At 53.6% G+C, this 23996-nt stretch overlaps 7 protein-coding genes across 7 annotated transcripts; 2 read left to right on the top strand and 5 right to left on the bottom strand.

Moving 5' to 3' along the window:
• Window positions 1-2187: 2187 nt before the first annotated feature.
• Window positions 2188-3838, bottom strand: J4E83_009440 (uncharacterized protein; the record flags this gene model as incomplete). The annotated part of the gene is made up of 3 exons (XM_049336327.1): window positions 2188-2535; window positions 2629-3741; window positions 3791-3838. 3 exons carry the CDS (start codon window positions 3836-3838, stop codon window positions 2188-2190), a joined length of 1509 nt encoding a protein of 502 aa, XP_049184651.1.
• A 3733-nt stretch (window positions 3839-7571) lies between these two features.
• Window positions 7572-8283, bottom strand: J4E83_009439 (uncharacterized protein; the record flags this gene model as incomplete). The annotated part of the gene is made up of 3 exons (XM_049336326.1): window positions 7572-7969; window positions 8103-8184; window positions 8251-8283. 3 exons carry the CDS (start codon window positions 8281-8283, stop codon window positions 7572-7574), a joined length of 513 nt encoding a protein of 170 aa, XP_049184650.1.
• A 738-nt stretch (window positions 8284-9021) lies between these two features.
• J4E83_009438 (uncharacterized protein) lies at window positions 9022-9879 on the bottom strand (the record flags this gene model as incomplete). The annotated part of the gene is made up of 3 exons (XM_049336325.1): window positions 9022-9608; window positions 9693-9815; window positions 9873-9879. 3 exons carry the CDS (start codon window positions 9877-9879, stop codon window positions 9022-9024), a joined length of 717 nt encoding a protein of 238 aa, XP_049184649.1.
• Window positions 9880-10346: 467 nt separating this feature from the next.
• J4E83_009437 (uncharacterized protein) lies at window positions 10347-11111 on the bottom strand (the record flags this gene model as incomplete). Its single annotated transcript, XM_049336324.1, has 4 exons — window positions 10347-10592; window positions 10651-10925; window positions 10982-11027; window positions 11106-11111. The coding sequence occupies 4 exons, from the start codon at window positions 11109-11111 to the stop codon at window positions 10347-10349; spliced, it is 573 nt and encodes a 190-aa protein (XP_049184648.1).
• Window positions 11112-11378: 267 nt separating this feature from the next.
• J4E83_009436 (uncharacterized protein) lies at window positions 11379-12656 on the top strand (the record flags this gene model as incomplete). The annotated part of the gene is made up of 3 exons (XM_049336323.1): window positions 11379-11512; window positions 11563-11650; window positions 11697-12656. 3 exons carry the CDS (start codon window positions 11379-11381, stop codon window positions 12654-12656), a joined length of 1182 nt encoding a protein of 393 aa, XP_049184647.1.
• A 418-nt stretch (window positions 12657-13074) lies between these two features.
• J4E83_009435 (uncharacterized protein) lies at window positions 13075-14370 on the top strand (the record flags this gene model as incomplete). The annotated part of the gene is made up of 2 exons (XM_049336322.1): window positions 13075-13080; window positions 13342-14370. 2 exons carry the CDS (start codon window positions 13075-13077, stop codon window positions 14368-14370), a joined length of 1035 nt encoding a protein of 344 aa, XP_049184646.1.
• Window positions 14371-21230: 6860 nt separating this feature from the next.
• Window positions 21231-22967, bottom strand: J4E83_009434 (uncharacterized protein; the record flags this gene model as incomplete). The annotated part of the gene is made up of 1 exon (XM_049336321.1): window positions 21231-22967. The coding sequence occupies one exon, from the start codon at window positions 22965-22967 to the stop codon at window positions 21231-21233; it is 1737 nt and encodes a 578-aa protein (XP_049184645.1).
• Window positions 22968-23996: the final 1029 nt, after the last annotated feature.

Below are 23996 nucleotides of genomic sequence, written 5' to 3'. Positions count from 1 at the left end.
TGTGTGGCACGATAAACCGGTGAGCGATCCGCTCACATGTGTATGACGAGTCCCAGGAGCTGACATGGCCTTCACCGGTGCCTGCTGCACCACCGGTCCTTCTTGTGTGTCATTCATGTGGAAGCATTGGATGACCTAGTGGTGGGGAAACAGCACCGGTCGGGATGCAGGCATCAACCACTCGTCCACGCTAAAAATTGCAGTGCAGCGGCCTCAGGGCAGAGAATATATCATGTATGTTCGACATCCCCCAAGTCCAAAAAGCGGCTGCGGATGCGTTGCGAACGTCCCTTCCAGGAATCTTAACGGTTCTGCTGCCCTGTATGGCCCGCTGCGCAAAGAAAATGCGCTGCATGTTGTCGCATCGCTATTGGCCTGTTAAGCTGCGCGAGTACATAGTCCCACGCGCTAGGGATTGCAGTGCAAATTTGGGGGCGGAACTTCGCTCAGGCGCCTTCCCACCATGCTTTCTCCCACAGCTGGCCGCTCAAGGCTGCTGGCTAAGCTGTCACAGCCCTCGCCCGCCCATCGCTTCAATGCGAACGGTCACAGCCCTCATCCTACTATATTCTACTTGCTTGCATGGGTCAATTCCGATGCGCGGTCAAAAGAGTTGAACTTCTCGAGAGAATCTAGTTCACAGCTACGTTCGCTGAATTCCGCGGTTGTGATGGGCTTGCAAGGCTATTCGCACATCCATGAATGGGCATCTTCTCTAGCAATGGGCAGCAGAAGGCGTGCTGACAGTGACGCTCATTTGAGAGTAGACATCTCTCTTCTTCGCACTAGAGATCGCGATGCCAATCTCAGCGTTGTGAGCACACCATCACACTATCAACTCAACCCGATCACCGCTCTTCCGCGCTAGAGATTGCATTGCAATGCGCCCCCAAACGCTGCATGCAGATTCTTTCCCGTTGCTGATCCATGCCGTACGTGCGCTCCACTTCCTCTTCCGCGCTAGAGATTGCAGTGCAAAATCGCTCTTCGCCGGTGGCTTCGCTTACCGGCGTACCCACCATGATCTCTGTCGCACATAAGTTTGGTGTTCCAGGCTTCGCCCACCATCGACCACGAGCCGTGCCGCGTCCCGCCTCAGCTGATAACACTCCACATTCGGCCATCCTCAACGCTACTGTTTACAGTGTATGCTCATCACTACAGTCTACTTGCTCGCGCGCTTCAATTCCATCAGCTAGTCAAAAGTGTCGTATACGTAAACTTCAATTCCGAGCTACGTTCGTGGTATTCTCTCGGTGCGACAGGCTCGACAGACGGGCTATTCGCGTCATCGCAAATTCGCTCGCATAGGCATATTGCTTGTCTTCCGCGCTAAATATCGCAGCGCAGGAGGCAGAGTGCTGGAGGTATCTGCTGCTCTTCTACGCTAAGGGTTGCAGTGCGCTGCACCTACGCCAAAGGCTACAGCTCGCTAATTCTGACCTCGTGCCGACAGTAGAGCTTCATGCAGATAGAGCTGGCCCGTCCTGCATGCATCCGACGCGCTGCCATGTACATCTGCACTGCAATCTCTAGCGCGGAGCAGCGAATACCTGACATGCGTGGGAAGCCTATCTTACACGCTAGAGCTTGCAGTGCAACTGGGTAAGGCAAGGCCGCATAATGCTGCCCAGAATGCCTGCTGCCACCCCGAACTAGTTGGTGTCTTCATCTGATCACGCTCTCGTCCGCGCTAAAGATTGCAGTGCTGTCTTTGTATAGGCAGCCACTACCCGCAGCTAAATTGGATTGACCGATCAACGTATCCTTTCCTTCGGTAGTAGGTTCCTACGCCAAGGATAACATTTTCAAGGTTGTCAGCGCACGTTCTTGTTCCAGCTGCGTGACGGCTTCCGCATCGAAGCTGATCATGCCAATCCATGGCGTCACCAAACGAACATCTGCTACCATCAGTCATTCATTATATCGTCGTGTCGGGAAGCTCTAGCTTTCAAGCGTCCCATGAGGTGCTTTGCCTTCAAATAAGGCATATTGAATGTGAAGAGGTCAAAGTTCCGATCTAACACATTTACATTCACTTTCTGCTACAGTACCTAGAGATTTAGAGACGAGCTTTGAGCCTCTCACACAAGACAATTGGGCTCAAACACATGCACAACATCTAACAAGACGCTTGAGTGACACCCGACAACACACCGCGTCGCGAGAAACACCAAGTATGCAGCCCTAGTTCCTCTCCACCTCCTTAAGCTGAACCCACAACGGGTCTTTCTCCCAAACGAAGAACGCCCGCTGGTTATCCGGCCAACCGTGACTTCCGACTTGCAATTCAAGGTCGAAGTTCCAGATGAAGCGAGCAGCAATGATGCGCAGCTCGTTATAAGCCAAATTCTTGCCAATGCAGTTCCGAGGGCCGAAAGAGAAGGGTTGGAAGGCAGACTTCTTGTCTGCGTTGAACTGTGTGTCGTGGTAAGGATGGTCTGGGCCGAGCCAGCGTTCGGGAATGAAGGAGTCGGGCTGGACGAAGTTGTTGGGGTTGTGGTGGACGGCCCACTGGAAGATCGTGATAAGAGTCTGAGAGGTGTTGTTAGCTGTGACTGTCCATGTTTATTCGAAGTACTTCTTCTGACTGATGGATGACAGGCAAAGTGATCTGGAATGACTTACACCTTTGGGAATCCAATAGCCGTTAACGTACTCGCCAGGAGACACACGTGGAGGCGTATCCGCAACGGGCGGGTACATTCGTAAAGTCTCCTCAATGCAGGCATGCAGGTACTTGAGTTGCGCAGTAGACAACATCGTTATATCTTTCTCGTTGGCGAAGGCCGTCCGAACTTCTTGCTGGAGCCGTTCGAAAGCCTGCGGGTTCGTTGACATGAAGTAGGTAAAGCCTGAGAGTGTCGTGGCTGTCGTCTCGCTGCCAGCCACGATCAAAGCCTCGGAGTTGCCCAGGATCTCTGCATGGCTCATGCCCTTCTCGTCGTTGTTGCGAAGGATGTATGTCATAATGTCCTTCCGGCCGCCGGGTGCTGCGCCAAGTGCCAGCCTTCGCTCTACCTTCTCGTCACTCATGATCCTGTTGTTATGACGCGTTTGCATGTCCTCTTTAGAGATCATCAGCCGTAGGATCCAGCTGAGGCCAGGCATCTTCATCAACGCAACAATTTGCGCGCCAGCTCTGATGCCAGCGAATATCATGGAAACCCATGGATGGTAATCGCTGCTGTCCAGGCAGTGGAACGATTCACCCAGGGCCAAATCGCCGATGATGTCGAAGGTGGTGAAGTTGAACCATTTGACTACGTCCGTCGGGGTGTGTTGCGCGGCGTCTTTATGTAGGTGGGCAAAGAGCTTGTCGACGTACTCCATGATCAACGCCTCCTGACCCTTGATAGCAGCATCGGAGAAAGCATGTGCCATAACACGGCGTTGACGTCGATGGTCCTCTCTGCTGCTAGGAAAGATCGACTTGCGTGAAGTGTCTCCGCCCTGGTAAAATTCATGCCACCTGCCAAATTCGGGTCGGCCACTGCGACTTAATCCGAAAACTTCAGGCCATCCAATAGTTCCGTTGATGGATATGGAGTTGGGCGAAGTACGCACCATGTCACCGTACTTTTCATGGTACTTCAGGACCTTTTTGGCGAAAGTTCCTTGGATGCTGTTCTCGATGGCCAGAGGGATCCCGGAAACGGCGAAATGCTTCGGTCCAGGAATCTTGCGAAGGGGGTGGAAGAAGAGACGATAGATTGCAACGCCGATTGCACTGACGACACCCTGAGAAAGCGTTAGAGGGTGATTGCATCAGCGAGATGAGAACACTTACAATTTCGACCAGAAGCAGCACTGCAGCTGCAGCCTTCTGAAACGACATCGCTGTCGACAGGTTGAAGATGATATCAGATGTGGAGTGACTTCGACGGCGGCTTGGAAGACAGAAATCCTGGTCCTCGAATCCGCGACGTGAGATGTGATGCGGATATGTGTAGAACGATGGCGATACCACTCCGCACGGGAGGACGACATTATATATGCCCTGCGGCAAAACCCCCTGGGTAGCAAGACTCTTTACCCTGTCTCTTCAACCATGGCTTCTACAGACTGTATGATGCCTGCCGACGTTTCGCTTTGACATCTTGCGTGGACCCCATCCGTACGCGAGAGGATGATCCTGTGGTGAACGACCAGGCACAACGGTCGGATCTCGAATGTTTCCGGGCGCTAGCCTCGAAGAGTGACATCTGCCAAAATCTCCGATGGGAAACGCTAGGGTCGGATCGCGACTGCTCCGGCTTCCGTCCTTATTCACGCGCCGTTGCGTCGTTGAGCGCGCATATACCGTATTGGAGGTTTTAGTGCGAGTGTTAAGCTGGGATGTAGCAGGTACGTTCTTCGTCTAGTGCTTCCAAACGGATGTCGTTGCTAGCCATCCGGTCGCGCCAAGCTTTTGGCTCGGTTCTACATACCCCACGATCGGCGTAATCTCTTGTGCCCAACGCCAAGCCGGTACGTAGGACGAACGTTATCAGCCTCCAAGGAGATGTGTTCTCTACCGCACCAAATCTGTTCCGCGCGAGGTGTTTTCAGCCTCGCAATCCACCAAGCATCCCGTCGGTCATTTTCTCAACGAAGACGTGATCTATCTGTATTGGGAAAGCAGTGCGAAAGCCCGTCGGTACGCGCAGGGTGAACTCCTTGTCGCTATGTCGCCGCATATTGGTCGAGACACCCAGAATATCGCGCACTCGCGTCTCGGAAAACAATCATTGCTCTTCCGCACGGAGGATCGCAATGCAAAGGTAGGTATTCACGTGCTCTGGCGCGTTATGGAATGCAGTGCAGACGTACTGTGCGCGCTCAAGGTTGCAGTGCCGTTGCAGTAGCTATCGGACGAAATCAGTCAGGCCAGCCGGCAGCTCCCAAGGTCCAGCTCATGCTTCTCCGCTCACGTGACTTACATGTGCTCTTCGACGCTAAGAATCGCAGTGCAGCGACACCGCGGTAAAACAGTCCATACCCGCGTCCTCCCCTCTCACACTAGAGACTGCAGCGCAACGCCAAAACCAGCACTGTATGACTTCCGAACGAGTACCATTCATCTCACACACTCCTTTTATCGACCCAGATGCCCTTTCCTGCGCCGAACGTACGATCCAGTCCATATCAAGGCAATGCTCGGGAGGCCGCTCTTTCGCATTTACCAACGCTTTCGCTGAGGACTGTAGTACATAGCAGTCAAGCCGCGCTGATGATGATGCACATCTTGTTGATGTGGGAAGGTGTGGGCTCCTCCTACAAGATGGGTATTCGTTCACGCTAGAGATTGCAGTGCAAGAGCCCACGCCAACGATGTCTGTAGTTCCAGCATGCTGAGATATCCCGTAGGTCTGGACTAATCGCAGCCTTATCGTAACCAACTGCCCTTTTCTTTAACCCTGGTAGTCGTGTCTGCAGAGACGCGCTACGTTAAACAGCCGATTCGTCATCGTCATACTTCGTATATGGTCTCGTTCGTGCTAAGAAATGCAGTGCAACGCCCACCCTCGGAAGGATTCCTGACCGGTTTGAGGGCCTTTGCGAAGGACTTCCACATGCAAAGCTGACATTGGTGGGGATACGCATCCTCCGCGCCGAGACCACAGTGGCTGAGCGTTCCGCCACAGGACGTTCACCGGTGGTGTCACAGCAGCCAATCGAGCGCACCTTTTTACCACCACGTACACTCGTCCGCACTAGATATTGCAGTGCACTCCCGAACTGGCTACTCAACAGCTTTTTCTTGGCCATTCACCCTGTTTGGGTACACCTGGTTGCGGCTTACGATGCCTAAGTGGGAGAAGAGGACCTTTCTTCAGCTGTGACGAGCTCATCCCCTCTGCCTTCAAGCCTCGGGCTTCTTTCACCCTAGGGATCATTCTTCAGAGAAGTGTGATTGGTATTATACAGCCAGTGGCTGTGCCCAGACACGTTGTTCGATACACATAGCATGCCATGCGCCTTCATCCCGTCAACTCTTCTTTCGCGCTAAAGATTGCAGTGCAGGTGCACGATTGAAGGCGTTCCAGCTGTGGCTGATGGGCCACTTTCTCATACGGGCACTCGTGCGCGCTAGAAATTGCAGTGCACACCAGTTGAGTTGCGAATCGGCCATGTCAGGAGCTGATTGGCCACGCCTTCCAGATACCCGTTCTTCTGCGCTAATGATTACAGTCCAGCAGGCTGCAACGCAACCCGGGTGGTGTTCGTCTATGGCACTGAAACGTTTTCTGGCGCCGCATGCTCTCAAACTGCGGAATAACCTTGGAGAGCTGTCGTGAGGTTTGCGACACCCGCCCTGAAGGTCGCAGTAACTCAACTTCCACACGACGTTCACCAAAGGTACAGCCCCGCAACTCTTACAGCGTGACCCTCTCGTTGCGCGTTCGCGACATATTGGAGCAGGAAAGTCCCTGGTCCTAGATCGAGGCTCATCACAAGAGGTCCACTTTCGACGTACTCTTTCAGGCTCAAGGTTGCAATGCAGGTCATGGCGTTCGACGTTCGGGTGACAGGTACAGCGTGCTACGACGTCTTCCACGTCAGACATTGCAGTGCAGCTTCGAGTTGGCGGGTGTCTGACATCGGATTGGCTATCGACTTTCTCCGATCAGAGGCCCGTCCGCGCTAAAGATTGCAGTGCACGCAGCCTTCTAGACGGGTGACCACTCCACCTGCATGCACCCAAAAATGTAGTGTTGGACACTCTCGACGATTCACGACTTCCGTGTTGCAATTAGAAAAGATAAATCTCTTCACGATGCCCACCAGTAGTGCGTCCTACTAGTTGATTGAGCGCGTCCCATTTTTTGCGCGTATACAGAGTTCAATGGCACAAAAGGTCGTCCATCACTGCCCTCAAGAGGCTAACCACAAGAGGCGTGACCTGAGCCCTCGTCCACGCTAGAGATTGCAGTGCAAGGTTGCCCGGAGCTGCAATCTTCGCCCACACTCTCATTAGCGCTAGGGATTGCAGTGCACACCGGGCTACCCTTCAAAAACCGAGGTTTCCCGACCCTGCTGCCTCCAGGTGATGATTGGTTAGCACGTTGCCGCTTCTACCCATGGACCAATTCGTCTGCGCTAGATATTGCAGTGCACTGAGGGGCACGGGGCTACAATGTGGCTGTCGATTTCCAAGTTGCGCACTTTCGTACCCGCAAGCAATCGCCAAACTACCCCAAATGCGCATCATCGCTGCACGTCACCAGGAATCGCACTGTTCTCACCAAAAATGCCGTGATTAGCATTTGCGGATACAAGAGACACAATCAGGAAGACTACAGTTCATGGCTGTAAAGTGTTGATCATTCATGATGCGCAGTTACTATGCAGACGGTTGAGGTAGCCATCTGGCCCCCACTCAGCCTCGCGGCTTCCTTCGTGTAGATAATGCCAGCTCAAACTCCCGACGCTGAAACCCGGAGGTTTTCACCAGTTCATACGTCCAAGCAGCCAAACCACCGAACGCCGAAACGCAAACCATGATACCGCTATGTCAAAATCTCCACCGTGCAAGGTGCTCAACGAGGCGAAACCTGCGTCACCAACCAAGGCCCTCAGTAAAGCCACTAAACCTCTTCCTCAACGAGCTCCTCAACGACGACATCCTCCTCATCAACAGGCTCCTCTTTAACCCGCTTAGCCATCGGAACGTAGTCATCTTCAACCTCGCCCTCCTCGTCCTCCTTGTCGCTTGTCTCATCGTAAGTGGGCTTACGCTTGCCGTTGAGGCTGCGCTTGCCACGGGAAGCAGTGGGGGAGAGGATCTCGTCATCGTCCATGAGGCCTTGGGGGCCATCGCTGTCGACCTCTTCGGAAACGGCTTTCTTCTTGCGGGGAACGGGCTTGGCCTTGGAACGAGGTGTCTTGGGTGTGGAAGCAGCGGGAGTGGGTGAGGCGACGGCGTGAGTGGTGCCGCCTTTGCGGATGTTGGTCAGACGGTGAGAGACGGCCTTGGGGGTGCAGTCTGAGGGTTGGGTGTTAGCTTGGATGGCTATGGGTGGGAGTGGAAGCGAAAGTGCTGTGAGGGAAGAGTCGAGGGTGCGACAGGCTGTGTACATGGGCAGTACGATAGCGCTCAAGAGCTGGAATGTACTTACCGCCACCGATCTCTTCAGAGAGGTACTTGAGGAGCGGAGCGCTGCTCTTGATATCGTGGAACTTGAAGATTCCCTTGAGAATCTAGCAGTTTGGTCAGCAGCTGAAACAAGGTGAATGGCACGCCAGCGGGACGCAAGATGAACTTACGATCTGATCCTTGTCGGCAGTCCAGTTAACCATCTTGGCGGTGATGTTGGAGGTTGATCTGCGGTACCAGTCAGTATCTGTGCGACAGCATGAGCTAGACAAACTTACTTTGTAGTGTGCTTTTCGTAAGATGTGAGCGAAGCTGAGTGCTATGCAAGAGCAAAGGCAAGAAGAAAGCTTGATGAAGGCGCGGTGTGGGCGATTGATAGTGCGAGATGGGAATAGGAAGGAAGAGAAGGAAGGAAAGTGGGAGAGCGGGGTTTTATATCTTGCTGGCGGGGCTGGGAGGCAGAGCGTGCGACGAGGTGAAGGTGAGAGACTGGCACTTTTCTGGCAGTGGAGATGGCGCTAGCAGCTCGCTTGATGATAAGCCATGGTCGTGGAGGCGAGGTGAAGGTGGAATTAAAGGACACCGGCCGCTGGACAGTATAAAGAGGAGTGAGGAAAGCAATGGTCTGGCGAAGATGAATGAGTGATTCGCGGGTGATAGGTGTATCTGACATCGTTAGCAGTTGAACAGTCATCTTCACCGCCATAAAGCTGCCAATATCTCCCTGTTAGTTGATCTACCCCTCTTTAACGAGGCCCTTGATGCAAGCACAGAGCCACGGACACGAGCCCAAAACTTCGCACTGTATTCTGTTGATGCGGAAGAAGGTGTAAAAGCAAAATATCAAGGTACCGAATACTCTCAAAGACAAGATATCGTTACAAGACATTTCACAGTCCCAAACCCAGCAGCCATTCATGAAGTTCCTGCCGACTCAGCTCCTAAGCCGTCGGATCAACAAACTGTCTCTGCCCATCCTGCTCCTCACCATCCTCTCCATCATCCCCAGCAGGCTCCGTATCGTCCTCTTTCGCACCCCCAACACCCAGCCCCGCACTCTCCTGCTCCACAGTCCCCCTCTTTTTGTGATGCCACTCCTTCCACATATCCGACACCATCTTCTGATTCTTCTTGTTGTTGACATAAATCTTCAACTCCTTAGGTATCGGGTACATTTTATCCATGAAGTCCTGCTTATCGAGCTGCTTCTCCGTCATCGTGACTCTCTTCTCCGCGGTCTCGGCTTCCCGGACGAAGTACTTGGCCCAGCGGAGTTCGTACTGGAAGACGGTTTCGCGTCGCCAAGGAGTACGGTTTTTGGTTCCGGCTTGACTGCCGGCTGGGAGCTCTTCTTCTTCGGCTTTGAGGTCGTCTAGGACTAGGCGGCAGAGACTGGGGAGGGGAATGTCCGCGGATTCTTGGTGGGCGCGCTCGAGCCAGAGCTTGCGTAGCCGATGGACGGTGTTTTCGTATGCAAGTTGTGGCAGTAGACCGCATGGTGGTAGATCGTTGCTGAAGAGAACGGGCACTGCGCGGTCAGCTAATCACCTTGAATGGCATGCGTCGGGGCTCGCTATCACGGGACTGATGTTCGTGAAGTTGGAAGACCTACTGTTGGGTAATAGCGCAAGCTCTTCCTCAGAAAGCGGTTTGTTGCTCTCATCGTCAGGCTTGTCATGGCCGTCCAAACCAAGTCCAGCAATGTCGTCGGACACATCGGTCCATTCATCTTCTTCTTCGACATGTGTTAGCGCTTGACATCAGGTTAGAACTTCCGGTAGTCTTGGCATACCCTGCATCTCTGTTGTTTGGCCTGTCGGTGGAGCTGACATGTGGCTAGGTCCAAAGGGCAGCCGGGGCATGTGTAGCGAGCGATGATAAGGGCAGCTGAAGATGACGGCGCCGAATCGAGTGCGCGCACAATAAAGAAATTAGAAATTAGAAGATGGGTGTTGCGCGTTGATGTTGCGGCGGGAGTGCAGGCTTCGGCGATCAAGCAAATAGAACGCCAGCGTCCGCGCCTGCTGCCCAAACGCAGGTAGTGCAGGGCAAGAGCTCATGACGTCAGCGCGTGACTAGACCCTGGAAATTGTACAAAATCACGGGATGTTAAAATCGGTCGGAACGTTTTGACAGAAGAGACACATGAACATGATGAGAAGGTAGTACTACACCAGTGTCGCAAACCAGAGAATGTCTTGTTAGTTCATTGATTGCGACATCTGTCACACAACCTCAACCACGCAGTAACCAAGTCCATGCTCATCTACAACGCTTTGCCCATGAACTTCCTCTTGGTGTAGCTGAGCCACCACTTGCTGGGTGTGTTTGTCTCGTCCGCGTATACCCTGTTGAGTAACCGTGTCGCTAGCTCTTGTCGCATCTGCATGATGTACTGTCGCAGCACTTCGGCCCCATTCCTGTCCGCTGGCGCCTCGAAGGCCTGGTTGAGCGGGAAGCCTGCGTCGCCCGGAATCGCAAAGTTGGTATCCAGCGCAATGTTCATGACAGCCTGCCATGTAGTCAGCTCCCAGTGTCCGCCTTCTTCATCCGTCCTCCCGACAGCATACCTTCTCGGCTTCTCTCCGACTCATGCCCGGCTTGATCTTTCCCAGTACCTCGCTAACGTATAGGATGCCATAGATGAGGACACGGTCGGCGGGTCCCTTGATCTCGAAGTTGCGGAAGAATGTGTTGGCGCGGAAGAGGGCAAGGATCTCGTCTAGCGGATCGTACGACTCGTGTGAGGCATCGATGGTGAGCTCTGTGACATCGGCAGGTAGAGCTGGCAGCTGGATGGCAGGGCCGCGAGTGCGTGTGCGGAGTGGGAGGAGAGCAAAGTTGCCTGATGCGCCGGTCAGTCACTTTTGCCTGTGCCGAAGCTGGAGGGTGTAGCTGTACCAATCAATTGCTGATTGGGCTCATCGAGGAAGACGGAGTGGTAGGCCTAGGTGTGTCAGCTGCTGCTCTAGATGTTTGAACATGCCTTGAGGCATCAATCTGAAGAAACGATGCTATAACTCACCGGCATCTTGGGTGTTGTCGCCTAGCTTGTTGGTGTCTGGCGGTGTTCTGGGAGCTCGGCGGAGGTGACGGCGCAGCTCCGCTCGGTAAGGTGTGCTGGTAGGGCTGAGCAGCGAGGGGTGACTAAGCCGCCCCATCAACGCGTCCCTGCGCGCGGCGCGTCTCCCTCGATTTTCTTACTAACAGCCTCTATACCGCCAATCAACGTTCTAGCTACCTCGATTCGACCTCAATCCATACAGAGACTCTCTGAATCGTCATTACAGCTATCGCAATGTCCGACTACGAAGATGAGATGGACGTGGATGCGCCCGCGGTAGACAACTCGATTACTTTCGGTGGAGACCAGAAGAAGGGCAAGAGGAGCGCTGCAAATCTGCCCGTTGAAGCGGAGGATTCCCTGCCATGGTGAGGCTCAACTCATCCTGTCTTCTGCACAGCTGCTAAACATTAGATAGGGTAGAGAAGTACCGACCAAATTCCCTCGATGACGTCGAAGGCCACAAGGACATAATAGCAACCATCAACAAATTTGTAGATTCAAATGTACGACCAAGAGTATACCCATAAAGATGATCGCTAACATTCACAGCGACTACCCCATCTCCTCCTCTACGGCCCTCCAGGTACCGGAAAGACATCGACCGTCCTCGCACTCGCACGCCGCATATACGGAAACAAGAACATGCGACAGATGGTCTTGGAGCTGAACGCATCAGACGACAGAGGTATCGACGTTGTGCGGGAGCAGATCAAGACATTCAGTAGCACAAAGCAGATCTTCTCTGCGGCACCCAAGGCGGGAGACTCATCGCTGGCAACGTTCAAGCTCATCATCCTCGACGAAGCCGATGCCATGACTGCGACCGCGCAGATGGCCCTGCGACGAATCATGGAGAAGTATACCGCGAACACACGCTTCTGCATCATCGCCAATTACACACACAAGCTCTCGCCAGCGTTATTATCACGATGCACGAGGTTCCGATTTTCCCCGCTGAAGGATCAGGACATCAGGAACTTGGTCGACAAGGTTATTGAGGAGGAGAAGGTCAACATCACGCAAGACGCAACCGACTCGCTCGTCACGCTCAGCAAAGGAGACATGAGGCGAGCACTTAACGTTCTACAGGCCTGTCACGCATCAAGCACGCCGCTTCAGACACCCGGCAAGCCCGCACCCGACCCATCCACGATCGTGCGCGACGAGATCACGCAAACTACCATCTACGACTGCATAGCTGCACCACACCCGTCAGATATCAAGTACATCATCGAGACGTTACTATCGAAGAATGACATGACAGAGTGCTTGCGCACGGTCAATAACCTGAAGATCATGAAGGGGCTCGCGCTGGCAGATATCCTGACCGCGATCAGTGAGGAGCTAGTCAGCAACGACGTGCCGCCGCAGGTCATGGTGACTTGGATGGCAGGTCTGGCAGACATCGAGTACAGGTTGAGTGGAGGTGGTAACGAAGCCATACAAACGGGCGCAGCGATCGGCGTTGTGAGGACAGGTGTTGAACTATTGGAGACCGGAAAGAAGTAGCTCGTTCGCGACACTAGTCGAGGAAGGGGGACAAGAACGAATTGCTAGAAATGATACCATTGGAATGCGCAAAAGTAATGCGACAAGAGTCTATCCTCACCACCCAAATATCGCAAGTGTGATCGGATACTACAAGAAAGTGGGGCGCTGTGTCTCAGGATACTCAAGATCACCGTGGTGATAGGACAAGAGTCGTGTTTTGCGCTAACCACGCTAGTCAACACCCACGCGACTCGGACGCGCCTTCCGATTGACGTACCCCGGGATATATACACGACGCATCAACAATCAACACAGTTATCTTAGTCGCGTTCCCCAAAGTCGAAGATATTTCGTCCCTGCTTCCTAAACGAAACACGTGCGACCACCTTGGTATATTGAATATCTCATACGCGCGACGCGCATGCATACTCCGATCATGCCTGTAAAGGTAAGTCAACTTGCGCGATGAACGATCATGGCTCTAACATCAAAGAGAGAAGAGAAGGCCCAACAAAGCAGCGACAAGTCAGTCTGCGCAGAAGTAGAAGTATCGATGTACTTGCTCTTCCAGTATCTGTAGAACAGACAAAGTTACAAGAGCGTCGAGCAATCGAGGGAAAGAGCAAGCGGCCGCCTAGGTGGCGAGGGCCTGTAAGTACTATATATACATGGCGCAAAGCCACCCAGGCTTATATCCCCGCAGCAGCAAAACAACAATCCCTTATCCCATAGGCCAGCGCCGACCATGCCATCGCAACGGGAATCGATACCAGCACGTGATCTCAAGAGCAGTCAAGAGAGCCAGCCACCACCATCATCAAACATCCAACTCCGCTTCTCCTTCTCCGAATCCTTCATCGATGATGTCGAGCGACAAGTCCACTCCGAGAACAACTTCAACCAGAGTTTCTCGGGGCTGACGATGACCCCCGGTGCCAGCTTCTCCTCCTCGAGTTCACAATCTACTACCAAGGCGTCTCCGGTTCAACCCATCCAACCACAAACGTCAATCTACCACCAACCTCCGGTCTTGATCAAACCGGGCAAGAAAAGAGAAGGCTATGGGTTCAGTTACTCGGAGACGTTCATGTACGACTCAGACGACTACCCCGACACTGAGTGCGGGGACGTGGACGATCAGTCGACCGAACTACACACCACGAGGTCACTGGATAGCAATCCGTATCTGAACTGGGACGGAAACATGGGATCACCACAAGTGCAACAATCACAGTCATCAACCAGGCCAACATCACGAGACTCAACAGCAACGATACCAACCCCAACAACCTCCTTCGACGACCTCGTCGTCCTACGCCCCCCAGGCTCCTTCCACCTCGCCCGCCCACAACGCCACCTCCCCTGCACAACCGCAACACGCGAAGATGCGCTCGCCCTCCGCGCCTCCGCCACTTTACTCCTCTCGAAATACACAGAGTCTTCATCTATCCAACTCGCCCTCTTGACACGCATGGAGCGCATGATGTATCTCGAGCAGCAGAAGCCTGGTGCGACGGAAGATAGCGTAGCAGAGAGTTTAGAAGCCTGTGTGAGGAGGCTGAGGGATTGGTTGGTGAAGAGTCAGCAAGAGAGGATTGAGACGGGGGAGTGGAGGGGGGTTGTGGAACATGAGATTGAGTGGGTGGAGTGGATGGTGAGGGCGGCTGAGAGGGGGGTGTTGCATGTAAGGCGGAGGGGGTGTCGGTGTCGGCCGGAGTGGGAGGGGCTGTGAGACCAGACATCCACACCAGAAGAGCAACTGCACTGCAATCTTTAGCACAAAGGAGCAGGTGTGTATGTAAACCCAGTAATACAACACGTTTGCATAGCCTCGTCACACGTTGCCATCAACCATGCAGGTTCAACACGCTTTAGGTTTTGGGCAGCCAGTAGAAAGGTAGGAACTGCGCAGTTGCAAATTGCACTGCAATCTTTAGCGCGGACGAGCATGTATGTGGGGAAGGTTGTCAACCATGCGGCTCTCTCTGGGGATGCAGAGGCTGTGAAAAGGCTCTTGTAATGCACCGCAATTGGTCGCCAGTCATGTGTACGTACACACCGAATCGTCTTAGTGACTGGTCAGCAAGAGTGAGTCAGCCTGCACCAACTGCACTGCAATCTCTAGCGGCGACGAGCACATACGCGAAAGATGTAGCCAATAATGTAGGGCTTTTGCATAGCTTCGTCACGCATTGCTGGAAGCCATGTAGGCTTAGCTTGTATGCGGTTAGGACGTAATCAGCAGACGAATACCTGTAAAGTGGCCAGAGATGCAGCGCTGATCTGCACTGCAATCCTAAGCGTGGAAGAGGTTGTCTCAGCCTCATGTGTACCAGGGTAGAAAGGGCTTCGGGCTTGAAAACATCCCCAAGGCGCCCAGAGCTTCTCGGCTCTACACGAACTCAACTTCTTATCTCAACATCAGCGTCTCAACTATCTTTAAGCGCTTCAAACTTCTTCTGCTGCAATGATTTTGTAGGGTGGGTGCGTTGCGCAGCCAGATCTCACCTGGGCAGATTCCAGCGCCACTTGTGGCAGTGCTATACCAAGACATATCACAAGTGCACTGCAATCTCTAGCGCAAAGGAGCGGATGTGTACCTAGGTATGTCGCGGAAGTGGCCAATAACCCACATTCTTTTTGCACAGCCCTGTTACACATCACTACAAAGCCACGCGGGTCGAGACCGTATCGCATGCATTTGGGAACCATTGGTACAACGGGTACGACGCGCAGGGATGGTGGTTGGATGACCATGCACTGCTGCAGCCCACCGGTGAAGCTGAGAACAGGGTTCTACATTGCCAAGTCACCGGGGCTCTCAATGGTCCTTGTGAATGCGGCTCTGGATTCGTAAGAGTGTGACTTCTTAGCTTTTCTGGTGGGCGTACAGTCTCATCCTTGGTTCAGTAGCCTGGTGGCTCTCGGCAGCCCTTTAAGCTAATAGAACCGCAGAACAAGAGCCTTTTGAAGGGTTAGAACCTCTTGAACAAGAGCTCATTTACTTAATAATCTTCTCTGCGAAGGTGCAGGTGATGCGGGCAAGATGCGCAATAGCCATAAAAAGGAGATCTAACATATCAAACCTTACGAATTCCGCCAATAGCCACCCGGCTTGAACTAAGGAATATAGGGAGCTAGAAACTGCACTGCAATCTCTAGCGCGGGAGGGGCCATCTCGGAGGTCAGCCTTGTGAGTACTAAGATCAAATAGGTCTCGGAGGAAGTCTGCACTGCAATCTCTAGCGCTGGAGGAGTCAATGTCAGAGGTTAGCCTTGTGCGTACTAAGATCAAATAGGCCTCGGAGCAAAGTAACTGCACTGCAATTCTTAGCGCGGGAAAGGTCGTCTCGTTCGCGTGCGTACCCATACCGAAGCGGCGCTCGGAACATCGAAAGGCAGGCACAAACTTGTGTGCTGTCCAGCATTTCGTAGTAGTTCGGTTCATTCGCGCAACGTAGCAGATATCGCATGTCAAGGTTGCAGCGTGACTCAAAGGCGCACTCTATTCGTTCTGCATTGCGTAACTACCCGATGCCGCCAATGCACTGCAATCTCTAGCGCGGAGGAGCAGGCATGAAAGCCAACCGTGGAAGGATGTAGCCAGAACAACAAAGAGGTAGCCAGTCATTCGTAACTTTTGCACAGCCTCTTCGTGCAATGTAACGAGCCACACGGGTTGGATTCGGGAGTAACCCGCGGGAATGTACCGACAGGAAGGTTCCTGTAACAGCGGGTATGCAAATGGCCGCGCAATGCATCTTTGCAGACATGCACTGCAATCTCTAGCCTGGACGAGGGCCTTTCCACTACGTGCGTACCAGGATCGACAGCGCTCTCAGGTTCCACAATGGAGGCACAGTTGCTGGTGCGATCCGAGTTCGTGCAGAAGTCGTGATGTCTTTTACTTTGGAGTGCACGGCGTGCTCGGAAACGTTTCCGAACGCGTGTCTGACCTTTTCGAGCATGACCGTGTACTTCAACACCAGCCTATAAGCCACCGCCTATGCCTTCTGGTTCGCTTGGCTACAATGATCAAGGCGATGAAGTGCTTCGCGAAGACGTCTCTTGTACGTCGCCTGCACATCCCCGCTACTCGCCAACACATGAGCACCACATCCGCGCCACGCGTAGCAGTCCTGAACCAAGAACTCGATCCACCACTAATACATGGGGTGCGCAAGCCCAAAAAGCCCGGAGGTAATGCAGCCTTACCTCTACCACCAGACTCTCCACGGCAAAATTAACACTCCCACCAAGGATACAAAGACTCCAGCGCAGACATCGCCCACGCACTAACCCACCAACACCACAGCCCCATCACCGTCGTCACACCCGTCTCGACTCCAGACCCGCGCCGCGATGCAGACTGGTGTTTTGGAGATTCCGAGGCCGGAATTGCGCGCGCGCTGGAGAAGGGTGTGACGCACCTTTGGGCTAACACTATACTCTTCGCGGATCATCCGCTTCAGACGGCAGGTAGTCTGACGAGTGTGGCGCAGACGGTGAGGGTCGTTGGACAGCCGCCGAAGCTGGTGGAGTTGTGCGACGACAAGGCATTCGTTAACAATCTTCTTCGTTCTCGTGGTGGGTTTACGCTGCCGGATGCACACGACGTTCAAAACGAAGAAGATCTTGCGGCAGCGCTCCGGCCGGATCTTCGCTATCCTGTTGTCGCCAAGCCGGTCAGAGGACGAGGGAGTTATGGAGTGAGAGTTTGTCGCTCCGAAGATGAACTGATCGACCATTGCCGCGATTTACTGGGAGAGGATGCGTACGTCATCGTCGAAGACTTTCTTGCGGGGCAGGAAGTCACTGTTACTGTGATGCCGCCTTCGCCTGCGACGGGACAGGATGATTATTGGGCGATGCCAGTTGTGGAACGGTTTAATCACGCTGAAGGTGCGTTGGCTGCGTGGACTTGGGAATGCGGATGTAATGTCTACTGACTACGAACAGGTGTAGCACCGTACAATGGCACGGTCGCTGTGCTTCAGAACTCTCGCTGTCTTTCCAAAGACGAACACTTGGCCGATCCACAGTATGGTGAGGTACAGCGACAGTGCGTTGAGGTGGCGAAGTTGCTCCAATGTACTGCTCCCATTAGGATTGATGCTCGTCGGTTCACCGAGGATGCATCGTCGCCATTCGCTCTTTTTGATGTCAACATGAAACCAGTAGGTCAATTGAGAGTTGCTGTTGATGACATGGCTAAACGGTGACCAGAACATGACAGGACCTGGTAGGCCTGGTAGAGAGAACCAAGCTAGTCTGACGGCATTGGCTGCTGCTGGCTTGGGTTGGGACTATCCGACTCTGCTGTTGAACATTCTCGAGACCAGCAGTTCGCTGCATGATTTGAGGAATGCCAGATTTTCGCGAAATATTGATTAGTACTTTGGGCAATAACAAGGACCACGCTCGTAGTTTAGCGCACAACATGAGGTCTTGAGAGGATGTGTAACACGTACTTTGGTTTAAAGAATTGCTCCCTACTTATGAGACACACAATACATACATATGTGACAAAATCAAATTATTACAATAGTCTGCTCCGCGGCATTAGGGAAGAGAGCATCGGTCCAGACCTGAAACTTTGATCGCAAATGGCCAGGATGTATGTAACCCTGGAAGAGCCGCCAGTGGATGTGTCCAATACGCCGATATACTTCACACGAATTGCCTGTGTCTCCGCCACCGGTTGATGGTACTAGAGTGATAACTAAAGCGTCGTACAAAGCTTCGTTACCGTCAATACATATGCCCAGCGGGATAACAGTGTATACCGCCATGGCTGTGGAAGGGTCTTGGTATTCATCCCAGGCCAGCCCCCCGTCGGCCTCTTCCAAGTCGGAGAAACATGGGTTGTCCAAGCCCAGATCATATTCATCACCGTCTGTAGGCAGAGAAAGGGAACAAAGCCGAGCACGGAGCTTCAAAGCGCCCTTTTCCATGTTACCATACTGGTTGCTGGGTTCAGCTAGTGAAGTTTGCACGTCAATCATCTCTAGTAGGTCTTCCGAATGCGCACCGTGTGAACGTGAAGGATACTGAACTCCGCCAGTCACCGAGGCCCAGCTCCAGGATGGCGCAATAGTGAGGTACGAATCCCTTGCTGTGGCGGAACACGGAGTCTCAGAGCCCCAGGAGAGGCACATGAGGAGGTGCGACCCCCATATGCCAGCATAATACTCATGTCCAAACCGTTCAATTGGTACACACCGTGCAATCGATGACAGGGCGATCAAACGATCCGTTTGCAATGTGAATTTCGACGATGAATAAAGTTCGATGAAAGTTAGCCAACTCCCGAAATCCATTGAGGAAGCGTGATGTGGTCCTATGTTATGACCGATCTTCTTGCCCCCGGCAGGGTCCCCATGATTGATTTCCTCATCGTCGTAAGTTCCTTGACATTCCCAGAAGACTCCCTCTTCAGACAAATGTAGTATCCTTCGCGAAAGTAGGCGTTCTTGCGCAACCCAGCCGCGTCTGTTCAAATTGGAAGCGACGACCGAGGCGTATTTCAACGGGATACCCGTGCGTATCCATGAAGGCTCCCAGGTTCCGTCTTTGATACCTTTTTCGGAAATGTTACAGGGTGGATTGTAGTCAGTCCCGACTTTATGCAGAAAGCCGTCGTTGGGTTGCTCAGAGCAAGTAGCAGAGATCGTGCAAATTGCATTCTGGTAAACAAGCCACATACGCGGTCCTTCTCTTTTCCAATCGGTATCATCTCCGTGTGCGCTGGGTTGAACTATGCATAGTGCGTCGATCCAGATAAAACGGACGCCCAAACCTCGCGCAACAACGATCGCATCTTGAAACGTTCTTGGCATACTGACAAGGAACAAAACGCGGTCCGCAGTGAGCTGCGTACTCAACATACAGGCTGGTGGCTGTTTACCCCAGCGATAGCTCAAGGTACAGTATCTGGAAAGCTCATCGACCGTCGCGCGGCTTTTAGCAATCCAGTCTTGCGTGTCAAGCGTGAGAATGATATTGTCATGAGAGAGATCAAGCAGACGACGTGGGAGCGAGATCGCTCCCGTTGCTGGAGCCACTTTGTTTGGCTGACAATGGTCATGCTTGCCGCTATCATCGAGCATACAGGCTTCCAATAGCTCGCGTGCACGTCGGACCGGGTCGTGAGGAGGACTCAATGTGTATCCTGTGTGCAAATGGTGTGAATACCAATATTCAGGGATCTCCAATCTCAAGGTATGTCTGGCCATGATAATGATTCGTCCATGGCAGTCTCGGAGCACAATCGGAGGTCGGCCATTGATGCGTTGAACGTTTGCCGCGGAAACCTTCTCTAGATCTTTCCGGACGAAGGAGCATAGGTCACATCCACTGTCGGCAGAACTGATTAGTGCGGGTCCAGAGGACCATGTGCGAAGAGGACCGTTTCCAAATCCAAAATATCTTGGCCTCACGACCTTGCTGCACTCGTGGCATCTAGGCATGCTGCGGATATTGCAAGGGTGACGGTCCAGAAGAGCTGGGAAGCTCTCAAGGGATGAGCACGAACGTTCTCGTCTGAATCGTGATCGCCGGTTCGAGAAGCGGGGGCCGGCATCGATGGATTAGGAAACGGCCATGCCGTCGGCAGCATAGTAAAATCCGAAGTTCTTGTACAGTAAGCGCAATTGTATACTGAATATGAGAAGTGATGAGACGAGGCTCTGCCATCTTCACTCGTCTGCGGGGTAAACTTGCTGTGCCACAATCATGCAGGACGCGCCAAACCTGCCCAGTCGCGGTTCACGACATCCACTCCAATCTGTCCATACCGTTAATGCCGTCATCGAATATAATCATATCGCCGAAAGTTCGATTCGATATTGGCTCGCTGCGGGCTGCCAGTTTTTGCGGATGATGGTGGTGGTGGTGGTGGTGGTGAACGAGAAGTGGTGTCAGGACGCGGCTGCCTCCTTGTCGCTTGTTTGGCAGTAGCAGCAGTAGCCGCCAAGCATCACACGCTGAAGGCTCGACAGGAAACGGAAAGCAGCTTGGACAATAAGGCTTTCTTATCCACCATACATATATTACGCCGATGATCATGGGCATGCAAGTTGATTCAGTCCGAAATATCCATCGATGCAATCACAGATTGGAAGCGAGTAGATCACTGAGCCATCGAGATGTTGTGACAATGTTCAATGTTTCTTTACCACTACTTCCCCAAACTACCTACGCTACGCTATGCTATCCCTCTGTCTGTCTGTCTCTCTGTCCCTCCATCCTATCATACACTAGAACTTGGTATCCATACCCATAACCAATCAATAAAACCCCCTCAAATCCCCAGCCAAGAAGTCATAATACGCCATAAAAATGCTCAAACCCCCCAACCAATCACCCAGAAACGCCCAAGCCAATCTCCGCAGCCACCCGTTCATCATCCTAATAAACCACAGGTTCAGCCGCAACAGCCCACCTCTCACTTACACGCATCTTGACGGCGAAGCTCTCAAACTGCCATGTCTTACTCCGCTCATCGAGCGTCTGTTGGAACCGTGTGCCAGTGCAGGTACCGATAGCATAGATCCCATCGTGCGCTCGTCGGTTATTACAACCGTAGCAGACCTATCGTCTACGGTAGATATCCGCGTCTCTTTCTCTGTTATCCCTATTGTCCCGGTTATCGCGTCTTTGATCTCTGCGGTCTGGACTGCGCGACCGTGTCCGTCCATCTCTTCGTTCCCTCGCGAAGCCTCTCGCGTCATTCCGATCGGGTCGATCTCTGTACGCGCGGTTGCGGTCTGATCGGTCATCTGTGTATCCTTCTCTCGAGTTACCGGAGTCTCGCGAGCCGCGGCGAGGTCGATCGTCTGGTTCGCGGGAACGGCGGGGGCCTTCTGGGCCGTAGCTGGGTATGTAGGTGTCGCCGCCGGCGGTAGCTGGCGGTTGTCTCCTGCGGTCTGCGCCATCGGGGCCGTAGCGGGGGACGGGTGGGAGGGGGTGACGGCCGTCTGCGGGGGGTGGTGGGAGACCGTTGTGGCCACGGTCTGCGCCGTTGCCCCAGTTCGGTCGGCGGTCACCACCTGGTGGTGGGGGTGGAGGGCGGTGTTCGTAGCGGCGGTCGTAGCCTCCTCTTTGGCCTCTGTCGACGCCTGGTGGACCGCGATCTTGTGGGCCGCCGTATCTTCGGTCGCCGTTCTGCCATGATTGTGGGGGTGGGCCTTGACCGGTCCATTCGCCGTTTGGTCCGCCGCCGACTGTGCCGCCTTGTGGTGCTGGGGGTAGCGCTTGCTTCTGGCCTCGCGCGTTCCGCCGATCTAGCTCGTGTGAGTCTGCAAAGGTAGGGATGTCTTCCTCGCGCATTGGGAGTGGCTGTTCTCGGAAGTATGGGTGGTCGATGGCGTCGATGGCGTTGATTCGTTTCCGCCAGTCGAGCCTCATGAGGTCTTTGATGAGCGATAGGCCGACGGGCGAGAGTTCGCGGAACCGTTGAGCGATAGTACCGGTGTGAACGGGGAATGCGCGGATGGGTTCGGCGCCAGGGAGATCGCGCCACCCCGGCATGCTGTCGTCGTTTGGTGACCCGACCAGCTCGAAGATGATCTGGGCTTGGTGGATGTCGCTCTGTCCTGCGAGGATGGGCTTGCGCTTGAACATCTCTCCAAACACACAACCCGCACCCCACATGTCGATAGCTGGGGTGTACTTTCTGAGCTGCAGAAGAAGCTCTGGAGGCCGATACCATCTAGTCACAACCAATGTAGTGTATTCGCGCTTCGCTTCGCCGTTGCCCCTGCCTCGTTGTGGTACCGCTTCGTCGTAGTGTCGCGCAAGACCGAAATCCGCTATTTGTAGCCGTCCGCGGTTGTTGATGAGAAGATTGGCGGCCTTCATGTCTCGATGTAGGATGTGGTTATCGTGGAGGTACCGCAGGCCCTTGAACAGCTGCAGCATGTAGCACTTGATTTGCGCCTCCTTGAACTGGACTTCGGGGTTGTCGAGGAGACCTGACAGATCGTGGTCTGCGTAGGGCGTAACCATGTATAGGATGGCGCGTTTCCTGCCCTCGGTCTTTGGTCGTTCCACGGCCATCTCTTCCAGCTTGAGGACGTTGTCGTGCGATAGCATCTTCAGCAGCTTGATTTCTCGCAGCGCCGTAATAGGAAAGCCATCCTTTTCGTTGTGCATCAGGATCTTCTTCAGCGCAAAGATGCTGCCAGTAGCCTTTTGTCGCGCCATGTGGACTTCACCGAAAGTGCCCTCTCCAAGCTTCTTCATCATTTCGTATTCGCCAATCTTGCTGCATCCTTTGAACCGTCGCTGCAGCGTCTGCGAAGGCGTCGCGCCTGCCGAGTTCGCCATATCGGCGGCGGTGGTGGTGGCTTGGGTTCGCGATGGAAGATTCGCGGCTACGCTTTGTACCGGGTGCTAGTGGTCCTCGGCGCAGATGTCCGCAGGAGAGTCGGGCTATTTCTCGATTCAGGAGGAGAGGCGTAGCGATGGTTACGTGGTCGCGGTGGCATGCGCTGCCATATATGGGAGTTAGGAGGCAGAAGCTATTGTGCGGGCATGATAACAGGCGAAGACATCATCGTTGGTGAAGGAGCAAAGAACGCGATCCACGGTTGATGGCACTGGCTTGGCGCCGCACGCTAGCGTAGCCTCCGATCGACCTTAACCACACGTCCATCACGAAAGACGTCAACAGGCCATTGCACCCCATAGCAACCAGGTATGATGCCTTACTACGTTCCGAAGACATCTCACAATACTGATACTTCTCCAGGCTCCCAGTCATCATGCAACCCACACGAGCCCGCATGGGCCCGCCCAAATATGCGCCGCACCCAAACCACCCCATCCACATCCACCCGGTCCGACCGCTATACCGATTCATGGCCACCGGCCTCGGCGCGTCCATGTGGTTCTTCGTATGTGAAAAGAGCAGGTTGGAGGTGGCATAGCGCTAACAATGGCAGTTGATGTACCGCGCGAAGAAGGACGGACCGGCGCTCCTCGGCTGGAAGCACCCATGGGACCATTGAGCTCTTGATGAGCATCAGCAGGGGTGTGGGATTACATGACAAGCAATCGAGGTCGATATTGGGCACAGCGCATGTACATACCATGGATGACGCAGGATGCGGAAACCAAGACCGGTAGCTGTGATATCCCGCGCAGACAGCGCCAAGAAATCAGAACTCCAAGAAGATCATGCCAATCGTACTACTGTCATGGATAGGTGCTCATACTGGTGACCTTATAGATGCGCATCTGGAAACGATCCCGCAAAACATTGTAAAATCGAGCGCGCATCTTGATTCTCTCCTGTCCCGGATGTCACTTCGTTGCGTCCAAGGCATTCGCAAAGGTTTCTAATGACGCTGCGAT

The sequence above is a fragment of the Alternaria metachromatica genome, assembly GCF_023757995.1.
Source record: "Alternaria metachromatica strain BMP 0045 chromosome Unknown scaffold_32, whole genome shotgun sequence".
Classification (NCBI taxonomy): Eukaryota; Fungi; Ascomycota; class Dothideomycetes; order Pleosporales; family Pleosporaceae; genus Alternaria; species Alternaria metachromatica.
The sequence above is the reverse complement of the archived record's forward strand: the minus strand, read 5'-3'. Positions and strand labels throughout refer to the sequence as shown.